This window comes from Sinocyclocheilus anshuiensis, unplaced genomic scaffold (assembly GCF_001515605.1).
Source record: "Sinocyclocheilus anshuiensis isolate Anshui unplaced genomic scaffold, SAMN03320099.WGS_v1.1 scaffold481, whole genome shotgun sequence".
NCBI lineage: Eukaryota > Metazoa > Chordata > Actinopteri > Cypriniformes > Cyprinidae > Sinocyclocheilus > Sinocyclocheilus anshuiensis.
Genome location: NW_015539907.1, coordinates 1,861,831 through 1,873,127, shown reverse-complemented (window position 1 = coordinate 1,873,127; position 11,297 = coordinate 1,861,831). Strand labels below are relative to the sequence as shown.

The window sequence follows — 11,297 nt, the reverse complement described above, 5'->3', positions numbered from 1 at the left end:
AAATGATCTCAAACGAGCTCTCTTCATTTTATCAAATGATCATAATCACATCTATTCATTTTACAATCCTGCTACTAGCATTTTATTCAGACTAAATCCCCTTTAAATTGGGTAAGAAAGCGGTTTCTTTATTTTTTTTGAGTAACTTTTGCACATCCTGTCATGCCGGGCTGCATAGATGCATTTTGCAGCATTGAGGTTAACGATTAATTGACCGTTAATTTAAACGACGATCGATCATGGAAATGATCGAAAATTGACATCCCTAATTTAAACCTTACACGGTTTTGACTAACTGCATCAAGATATGTAATCATGCCATGTATTGGCTTCTCAGAGTCCTGCAGGACAACACAAGCTGATTTCTTGGTGCTTTTTGTAAAAGATTGAAGAGCTCACATGCATAGACAAGTACATCCTAGATTCTCCATGCTCCATGCAGCATGCTCTCACTTGTAAGAGCTTATTACCAAGTCATATTCTACTAGATCAACATTTGCTTGGCATGCACAGTGTAAGTTGGGCTCTCAGTCACTGTCACTGTCTGCCAGATATTTCTCTGAAATCATGTGATTTGCTATTCGATTTTTTTGGCCTGTGCGTGCAGCCTGAGCTCTGCAAGGTTTATATTGTGGTCTGTGTACTGGAGTGGTTGAGGGATTCAGTTTCATTTTGACTACAGCTTTGTGAGAGGTAAGCTAATAGCGAATTATGGTTTCATTCTCAATAGGGCCTTGTTCATTTACTCCAGGTGTTTTTTAGATACTATTATAGAAAAAGATTTTGAAGGGATAGTTGGCATAAAAATGAAATATTCTTCACAGTGTAAATTAAATATATATGGCGTTTTTATACATTTGATTATTTTATACTATGTACATATGTATATATGTATATATGTGTGTGTGTGTGTGTGTGTGTGTGTTCTTTTAAGTATTGGTTTCCTTTTATGGTTGCAAATTAGCCCACATTTGGCAAAAGTTTCCAACCAGAGAATTGTGGGTTTCCTTTTCACAGATGAGTTTGATGCCTACATCATTGTGTCCTTCGTTAACGCTACCCTGGTGCTTTCTATCGGTGAGACTGTGGAAGAAGTGACAGACTCTGGTTTCTTGGGCACAACACCCACCCTGTCATGCTCGTTGCTTGGGGAAGATGCACTTGTGCAAGTGAGCAACATCTCTCTGACCTACATGCACGCACAATATCCCATTGAACCTTTTCTGCTTCCTTGTTAAAGCGAAAGTTCACACAAAAATGAAACCAGTCTTTTACAGGTTGTTCCAAACCTGAGTTTCTTTCTTTCACTGAAAACTGTTACTTGCATTCTTCAAAATATCTTTTGTTTTCAGCAGTAAGTCATACAGACTTGGAACAACATGAGGGAGACTGAATTTTCATTTTTGGGTGAACTATCCCTTTAAATTAATTAGTTTATTTCCAACAAGTAGATTACAGGGATAAAAGTGTTCCGTCGCTATGACGGCTTTCCGTCAGTTCATAAAGACAGTCACTTGCTTCATTCCTGAATGATTCAGCCATTCGAACGAATCAATTGAATGAATGATTCGGTGATCAAATCAGTGACTTGCCGCCATCTGCTGGCAGATTTAGTTTAATTTTTAGCGTAGAATTTCAGTCAGGAGCGCTTGTCCTCCTAATTTAAAAATGTAGGATCTTCTGATCAATAATCAAAAATTTGCCTTCCTAATACAAGGTGACATTTGACTCCAACTGATCACCTCCATGCCACGCCGAATTGAGGCAGTAGCAGTAATTAAAGCAAAAGGAGCCCCTACCAAGTATTGAGTACATGTACAGTAAATGAACATACTTTCCAGAAGGCCACCAATTCACAAAAAATGTTTTTTTTTTATTGGTCTTGTGAAGTGTTCTAATTTGTTGAGTTAGTGAATTGGTGGGTTTTTAAATGGAACGTTAAGCGCAATTGTTTAATCTCAGGGATTAAAGTGTTCCGTCGCTACAACGGATTTCGGTCAGTTCATAAAGACAGTCACTTGCTTCATTCCTGAATGATTCAGCCATTCGAACGAATCAATTGAATGAATGATTCGGTGATCAAATCAGTGACTTGCCGCCATCTGCTGGCAGATTTAGTTTAATTTTTAGCGTAGAATTTCAGTCAGGAGCGCTTGTCCTCCTAATTTAAAAATGTAGGATCTTCTGATCAATAATCAAAAATTTGCCTTCCTAATACAAGGTGACATTTGACTCCTTAAAGTGACTTTCAGGAGAATTTTCTTTTTACCTTTTATAATGGCATCATTTTCATGTCGAATTCAAAAATGTATGTTTATAAGCTTTTTAAAGTTTCTATTTAAAACAATATAATAAGAAGTAGAATAAGACAAATAAGTTACCAATCATATGAAATTAGTATTAAGTTTATATAATATGGTATACATTTATACTACAGAGGTGGCACAGAAGAACACAAAAGTGGCTTGTAGGTACGTTTCCAGACGTTTAATGAGGTTCAGAGATGACATGAGTGCAATTAAATTCATAAATTCATGTGGAGATTAATGTTTTAAATATACAATTTTGAATACAGAAATATTAGATGATTTAAATAACTGAAATTATATGCTAAAAATGAAACTAAATCCGCCAGCAGGTGGTGGCAAGTCTTTGAGTTGAATTACTGAAATAAATGAACTTTTCCACGACATTCTAATTTATTGAGATGCACCTGTATGTAGCATTACTTATTTGTTCTACTGTAGTTTTTTTTTTTGTCCTATTGCTTGTAATTAGTTTCTTATTCTTATTTAATCACTGACTGTTTACTTGTCTGTTTAATTAAATTATTATGAATAATCAATCAATTTTATCATGAATTATTAAATTTCTAAAACAAGTATATTGTGATATATCGTTGCCATGAAATAAGATTACTCCTACTGAGATAAAAGACTTTGGTCATATCGCCCACCCTTATTAAATCCGCCAGCAGGTGGTGGCAAGTCACTGATTTTATCACTGAATCATTCATTCAATTGATTCGTTCGAACAACTGATTCATTCAGGAATGAAGCAAGTGACTGTCTTTATGAACTGACCGAAATCCGTTGTAGCGACGGAACACTTTAATCCCTGAGATTAAACAATTGCGCTTAACGTTCCATTTATCTCATTCAAATGGGTTGTTTCATTTGCTGAATCTCTACAGGTCTACCCAGATGGGATCCGTCATATTCGTGCAGATAAGAGAGTGAATGAATGGAAGACTCCAGGGAAGAAGACGATTGTCCGATGTGCTGTCAATCAGAGGCAGGTGGTCATTGCTTTGACTGGAGGAGAACTGGTCTACTTTGAGATGGACCCGGTATGTTTCCGGACATACTTTTATCTTGTGTTGTCACCTGAATGTTCACCTATTGTTTGAATGTCTGTCTTTCAATTAAGATTTCTCTCTTTCTTTACAGTCTGGGCAGCTGAATGAATACACTGAGAGGAAGGAGATGTCGGCAGATGTGGTGTGCATGAGTTTGGCAAATGTGCCTCCTGGTGAACAGCGTTCCCGTTTCCTGGCTGTTGGGTTGGTGGACAATACAGTCCGCATCATCTCCCTGGATCCATCCGTAAGCTACAATTTGCTCTTCTTCCATTGGTCAGCTGATTTGGACATTAAAACAAGGATTCTAGTCACTGTGCCCACTGAACTTGTGTGAAGTGTGTAATCTCTTTGTTGCACAGGACTGTCTACAGCCGTTGAGTATGCAGGCTCTTCCCGCCCAGCCAGAGTCACTTTGTATTGTGGAGATGGGTGGAGTGGAAAAACAGGATGAGCTGGGAGAAAAGGGCACCATTGGCTTTCTATACCTCAACATTGGCTTGCAGGTTAGAAACTCTTGTGTTTGTTCTGGGGTGATAACAGAAATGTCATGTCTATTCCCAGCTACTGGCGAAATGGGAAATTGAGAGCTTTTCCATGTACCTTTGAGCAAGGCATGCATCCTTGTATTGCTCCTGGAGGGCTTTGCTTGGAGTATAATTTTAGTTGCTAAATATTTATTAGTGTGCATGAAATGAAAATTCACCCAAATTCAACAATTCATTTAGTTTTTGACCTCGTAAATTTCAAAAACTCAATCTTCCGGCAAAGAAAACAGACCTATCTGACATAAGCCAGACTTCTCCAGTCATTTCCTCTGCTAAAAAGCAAAAGCTGCAAAATCACTTCAAGTTATGAGGTCAAACTTTTAAAAATGAAACGGATGAATTGTTTACTGTAAGAAAAATACTTAAAATGTGCCATTTGGGACAAGATCTTTGAAAGGAGACCATAAGAGTTACAATGTGACTTCAGTGTGACTGTGCTGTTACTTGATGAAATGACTTTACTGGACAATTCATTGCTTCTTTCTTACCATAATCACCTCTTTGTTTGTAGAACGGAGTGTTACTGCGTACTGTTTTGGATCCAGTGACCGGGGACCTGTCTGATACTCGAACTCGGTATCTTGGTTCTCGTCCCGTCAAGCTTTTCAGAGTCCGGATGCAGGCCCAAGATGCTGTGAGTCACCTTTACATTTTATGTCTGTTGCAATCTCGCACAGCTTGCTAATTTGCTGACTTCATTACATGACCTTTTACTGTGCAGGTTCTGGCCATGTCTAGTCGTTCCTGGCTGAGTTACTCATACCAGTCTCGTTTCCACCTGACCCCATTGTCATATGAAACCTTAGAGTATGCTTCAGGGTTTGCTTCCGAACAGTGTCCTGAGGGTATTGTTGCCATTTCCACCAACACACTGAGGTAAACACACACATACTGTGTATACTGTTCATAATGTGAGCTTTGTAGAACTTCACAGGTTTGTGAGAACATTAATATCAAGCATATTGTGGTTGGCTTCGTAGATTTCAGTTGCAGTAGTGCTTTAATGTGTTTACTTATGATTTTCCTACTTGACCAGTGATCTGATACTCATAGTTTAGAAGTAAATTAAATGTGCATGAATGAGGCAAATCTTGGTCCTAAAGTTTCCATCCTTCCACGTTTTTCCATTTTGGGATAAAATATGACCTGGACGTGGCTTGACAGTTTTGGTGAGATTAAAGGGTTTGTTCACCCAAAAATGAAAATTAGCCCATAAATTACTCAACCCTAACCCTCAAGGCATCCTAGGTGTATGTGACTTTCTTCTTTCAGACGAATCCAGTCGGAGTTATATTAAAAATTGTCTTTGATCTTTCAAGCTGTGTAAAGTCAGTCAGCGGGTGTTGCAGTGCATCAGTCCAAAAGAAGTGAAATAAAAAGTGCCCATCCATAATAAAAAAAGTGTCTCACATGGCTCCAGGGGATGAACAAAGGCCTTCTGTAGTGAATCAATGCGTTTTTGTAAGAAAAATAACCATATATAAAACGTAATAATCAATTTAATCTAGCTTGCACTCACTGTTGTACACGGAAGCAGCTCCGAGTGGATGACGTATGAGGTCGGCTTTGCGCATGCGCCGCTCAGAAGTGACGAACACGGAAGTACAGGGGAGAGATCAAAACAAAACAACGGTCACGAAGTAGAAATACAAAACAAGGATTTGTAAAGAAGAATGTCGGAGGATTTCGATATAAGCCAAGAGGAGACTGGTTTTCCTTTGCTAAAGTAAGGAAACTTTGCTTCCTTTGCTCCTGTTAACAAACGTTGGTTTTCACGAGACTCACTGGCACATGCGCAACGCCGACCTCATACGTCATCCGCCCGGAGCTGCTTCGGTGTACAACTGTGTTGGCGCAAGCTGGATTAAAGTGATGATTTACGTTTTGAATATTGATGTTTTTCTTTCTAAAACACATCGATTCGCTACAGGAGGACTTTGTTCATCCCCCGGAGCCGTGTGAGATACTTTTTATTATGGATAGGGGCTTTTTATTTAACTTCTTTTGGACTGATGCACTGCAACACCCGCTGACTTGCTTGAAACAGCTTGAAAGATCAAAAATAAATTTTAATATAACTCCGACTGGATTCGTCTGAAAGAAGAAAGTCATATACACCTAGGATGCCTCGAGGGTGAGTAATTTATGGGCTAATTTTAATTTTTGGGTGAACTAACCCTTTAAACTTAAAAATATTTGCTTTAGTTTGAGGGTGGTTCGCAATTCACAGAAGTGTGGACCTCTCTTTCCTAAATGTTTTTACTGGCTTGCTGCTGCATGACATCTCATTTTGGATTGGATTATTTGTTTTGATTAGTCAAGTAGTGCTATAAAAAAAGGTTATCACAGTAAAATCAGTAAAACATTTCCTGTTTGTGTTGGAGGTCTGTACTAGTTGACCTTTTGTAGCTAACAATCTCTTTTATTTTGTGATTTAAAAAAAATCGCTGCCATTTTATCAGCACACGCATGATTCTGTCAAATTATAGCCAGGAAACAGGTGGTTTTGACTTCCAGGATTTCATAATGACTAATCCAATCTGTAACTGATGTCTAAACTTTTTACTCTGCCTTTAAATTTACTGCATGCCTTTTTTACCATGTCATCCATCCCTCCCTCAGGATTTTGGCTCTTGAGAAACTGGGTGCCATCTTCAACCAGGTGGCATTCCCACTGCAGTACACACCTCGCAAGTTTGTCATCCACCCAGAGACGAATAACCTGATCCTGATCGAAACGGACCACAATGCCTACACTGAAGCCACCAAAGCCCAGCGCAAGCAGCAGATGGCTGAGGTCAGTGAACCTGGCCTTCACAGGGCGCTGTTAAGAAACAATGCTTTGGTTGTCTTCATCTCCTCTGGAATTTTTTTTCCCTTATATCCATTTATTCTCTCTCTCTCTCTCTCTCTCTCTCTCTCTGTGTGTGTGTGTGTGTGTGTGTGTGTGTCCCTCTCCATTAAAGAATGCGATTCCCAAGCAAATGGGCCGACAAATTTTTCATCGCTGATTCACAGAAAAAGGTTATAAGACACAGTAAAATAACAGCATTCAACAAGTCAGGAAAACAATAAATGTACCAAGAAATCAATCCTTCTCTATCTACCTATGTATAAACAAACACTACACTACACACACACACACATGTATATATTCGTATTAGTAGTATAGCAATATGTAATTACATGCAGGTCTCTCTCTCTCTCTCTCCTGTCTGACTCATACACTCGTTTTCACAATCTAATCACTGACTGAGGCAGAACTTCATTGCTTTCTTGTCGGAAGTTGTCTGTCATGTCTGTTTTGTGGCTGCCTCATCACAGCGCATGTTTGCAAGGGTAATTCCACGTTGACGAGCCGTAAAAGTGACAAGCACTGTGAAATAAGCCGTGGTTACTGTGGTGGTCCCTCAAAGATAAATCATATTGATGGAGTTTTTCAACAGTTGAGTGTATCTAGTAAGAATAAACAGTCCGCAACTGCAGTGTAAAAAGTCTGGTTCTGAATGTATTGCATAACAAAGTTCTCTTGTTTATCTGCAAATTGTTCTGAAAACATTCTTATATACACTATGTGGCCAAAGGTTTGCGGGCAGTCACTTATAATTAGGGGGTTTGGTTTGGCCCTTTAATTCCAGTGACGACGAATCGTAATGCTACTACATACAATGAAATTCTGGAGAAATTTGCGCTTCCAACTTTGTGGCAACTTTGGGCACAAGTCTATTCCAGCATGACAATGCCCCCTGTGCACCAAGTGATTTAGTGGTTCTGGTGTGGAGGAACTTGACTGACCTCCACAAGCCCAGACCTGAACCCCACAACTCTTTCGGGATGAATTCAAACTCGTTGACCTAGACCAGAGCCTGAGCTCATTGAAGCTCATGTCTGAATGGTAGCAGATGTCAACAGCCATTTTCTAACTTGTGGTATACCTGTTAGCACCCAATTAATAATGACAATTGTTTGAAAATAAGATGCAGATTGGTGTCAATTATTTTTAGTCGTAGTGTATCAGAAAAATTACAATTCTTTATTTCTACTCTACAGGAAATGGTGGAGGCAGCGGGAGAGGATGAAAGGGAGCTGGCTGCAGAAATGGCAGCAGCTTTCTTGAACGAGAACCTGCCAGAAGCGATCTTTGGGGCACCTAAAGCAGGCTCTGGGCAGTGGGCCTCACTATTGCGCATGATCAACCCCATCCAAGGAAACACACTGGACCTGGTGCAGCTGGAGCAGAACGAGGCTGCTTTCAGGTGAGGATTGTGAACATATGGGTTGAACAGGACAATGCAGACTTGAACTCCCTTCCGGTTCTACCCAGACAATTTTTTCTGAATTTAGAATATTGACATGAAGTGAACCACGTTAAATTAGTCTCTTCCATATCCCAACTCTTTCTCTGACCTTAATTCCTTTTTATTTGTATGTTTTGCAGTGTGGCTGTATGTCGATTTTCCAATGGAGGTGATGATTGGTACGTGTTGGTGGGTGTTGCCAGAGATATGATACTAAATCCTCGCTCTGTTGGTGGGGGTTATATTTATACCTATCGGCTAGTTGGAGGTGGGGACAAGCTGGAGTTTTTACACAAGGTGAGCGTAACAGGAAATTACTTGGCATGAAACTACTGATTGGTCCCATGTGTTAGCTGGGGGCTCAGCAATGTGGAATTCCCCACAAATCATTAAATGTGCCCTAGAAATCCATTTAAGCGTAGCAAATCACAATTAAACTTTTTGGTGTAGGTGTTCTGGCCATGTCCCAAAAATGCCATGTTGTGAATGTTTGTGGTCCAGTTTATATGATGTTTAATGATGCTTTGACCCAGCTACATATCAAAGCCATATGTTAAATGGTTCTTTTCTGGTCAACTTCTTCTTAAACAAGATAAATTTAAACTTGAATTGATTTAGACATTGGTTCTGATTAACAGACACCCGTGGAGGACGTACCCCTGGCTATTGCTCCATTTCAGGGACGAGTGTTGGTTGGAGTGGGCAAACTCTTGCGCATCTATGACTTGGGAAAGAAGAAACTTCTTCGCAAGTGTGAAAACAAGGTGAGAAGTCATATTCACAGTTTTTTTTTTTTCAAGAGGAAGTAAACAAGCATTTTTCTTTTCTTTGAAACACTGAAAAATATGAAAGTAACATCAGTGACGCACTACTTTAGTATTTGATGTTGATGCATAACCACATGAAAAACGTTGAAACAGAAGTTCAGACCACAAAGTGGTCGAGTACTTCACTGAAGTGAAGTTAAATAAGCTTGCAGACAAGTTTATTATTTTTCACATAAGTAATCCGCACTGGCATAAAGTGTTAATATATTTGAGAAACAGCCAAGTAGAGAAAGTGTTGCTCCTTTATGAGATTTTGTATGTCTTTGACAGAAGCTTTAAAAAGAGGTCCAACCTGCCTCCAACCAAAATGACTAAGTCTCCTTTTCTTGTTCTTGCAGCATGTTCCTAACTTGGTAACAGGCATCCACACTATTGGGCAGCGCGTGATAGTATCCGATGTTCAGGAAAGTCTATTCTGGGTGCGCTACAGACGCAACGAGAACCAGCTCATCATCTTTGCCGACGATACATATCCTCGCTGGGTCACAACCGCCTGCCTGCTTGATTATGACACCATGGCTGCTGCGGATAAGTTTGGAAATATCTGCATTGTAAGTGTCATCACCTGCTTGGTTTTGAAATCTTTGAGACCAGTATCACACATGTACCAGATACTTAGTTTGTTTGCCAAGTCAGTGTAAACTCTTTGATTCCAGGGAATATTTTAGTATAGATGAGCTTTTTAACATCTTGACAAATTGCCAGTGGCATAATTTGTTAGCAGTCGCAATGGAGGGGGAAAAAAAAATGAACACAATAAATGTTCATCATCTGTATACATTTGCTACAGACTGCATACTCGTTTCATGTTTATTTTCAGGTCCGCCTGCCTCCCAACACCAGCGATGATGTTGATGAGGACCCCACGGGGAACAAAGCATTGTGGGACAGAGGTTTGCTTAACGGAGCATCACAAAAGGTAGAAGTTTCTTCTACCCTCATTACTCAACTTTCCCACAGGTCCCGGAAAGACCTTTGGCACCGAGCTGGCCTTACCGCTTGTTCCTCATTGTTTTTGTCTGGTTGGTTTTGCGGTTCTCCTTGCGCACACTCAGAGACCTGCACCCCAATTTGGCAGGAGTCCACACTCCAATCTGTTTCTGAAACCTCAGCAGCAAATCTTGTCCTCTCGCCAGAGATCATTATGTGCAGATTAGGAGCATGGAAATGTTTAGGTGGACACAAGGGAAAGTCCCTATTTGCACACCAATGACTTGCGTCTAGCTTTGACGGACATGCCTAAAGCATGTGTAATCAGGACTGAGCTGGACTGGGTGGTTGGTATGAACATTGTTGTAGAACTTGTCTAGGGATGCACAATATATCATGACAATTTAAATTATTAACCAATATTAATGGGGGTTTTTCTGTAAGTTGATTGTATCAGTGATATTCGATATTTATTTGCCAGTGTTAGATATTTAACTCCCATTTGTCATTTCCACCTGTTCAATGTCAGATCTAGTGCTTACTTGAATGAAACCCTTTCCCCTTATGAGCATATCTTAAAAGTTTCTCTTTAAGTATAATGATGGGAAAGCTTCGTGTTTAAGCATTAAAATGAGTCAAGTTCACTACTTTGAAATAAAAGATGTTTACACAAGATTTAGATGAAGTAACAAGTAAAGGTTATGTATACCTAATGCTCTGTTTATCAAATTTAGTTTTAGACCACACACACAGGTTTTCCTCTAATACACCAGAATCCTTTAGTTAAAGCTCTTCGGTTGGAGAGTTGAGCTCAGTTGCATGTTTTTAAATCTAAAGCTGCAGTCTGTTTGTTTTTTTTTTTTTTTTTTTTTTTTTGGGGGGGTAAAAACTCTCCAAAATCAATTTGAGCAAGTATATAACCAGCCAGTGTTCTCCTTTCTTTAGCCCAATTCACAACGGTGAGCTTATAATAATGTTTTCTAATTTGAGTGGTACTGGTAGGTTTTCGTGGGAAATTCGAGCATGCCGCTGGGTCATTACATCACGTCTGTAAACATAAAGAAGTTGTCCCGGCTAGAATTCTATATCGCATGTGAAGGATTTCTTTATATGAAATTCGAATGGGATTAGACTGTACAGAATTTGAAATCTACAGGTAACGCTAATACACACTACATACACCTAGTCACTTAATGCTGATTTCTTAATGCTGATTTAGTCGTGGCCTAATGGTTAGAGTCGGACTCGTAACCCAAAGGTTGCGGGTTCGAGTCTCGTACTGGCAGGGATTGTAGGTGGGGGGAGTGAATGTACAGCGCTCTCTCCCACCTTCAAT

General features: G+C 39.6%; 1 protein-coding gene across 1 annotated transcript in view; it reads left to right on the top strand.

The window, feature by feature from the left end:
• The window catches only part of sf3b3 (splicing factor 3b, subunit 3), a 24,225-nt gene that overhangs the window by 9,063 nt on the left and 3,865 nt on the right, over positions 1–11,297 (top strand). The window contains exons 14-25 of the mRNA XM_016483222.1: positions 1,018–1,169; positions 3,194–3,349; positions 3,450–3,605; positions 3,721–3,864; positions 4,418–4,540; positions 4,628–4,782; positions 6,529–6,703; positions 7,957–8,162; positions 8,345–8,501; positions 8,843–8,968; positions 9,370–9,582; positions 9,852–9,950. Coding sequence (XP_016338708.1) covers positions 1,018–1,169; positions 3,194–3,349; positions 3,450–3,605; positions 3,721–3,864; positions 4,418–4,540; positions 4,628–4,782; positions 6,529–6,703; positions 7,957–8,162; positions 8,345–8,501; positions 8,843–8,968; positions 9,370–9,582; positions 9,852–9,950 — 1,862 coding nt within the window. The remainder of the gene's footprint in view (positions 1–1,017; positions 1,170–3,193; positions 3,350–3,449; positions 3,606–3,720; positions 3,865–4,417; positions 4,541–4,627; positions 4,783–6,528; positions 6,704–7,956; positions 8,163–8,344; positions 8,502–8,842; positions 8,969–9,369; positions 9,583–9,851; positions 9,951–11,297) is intronic.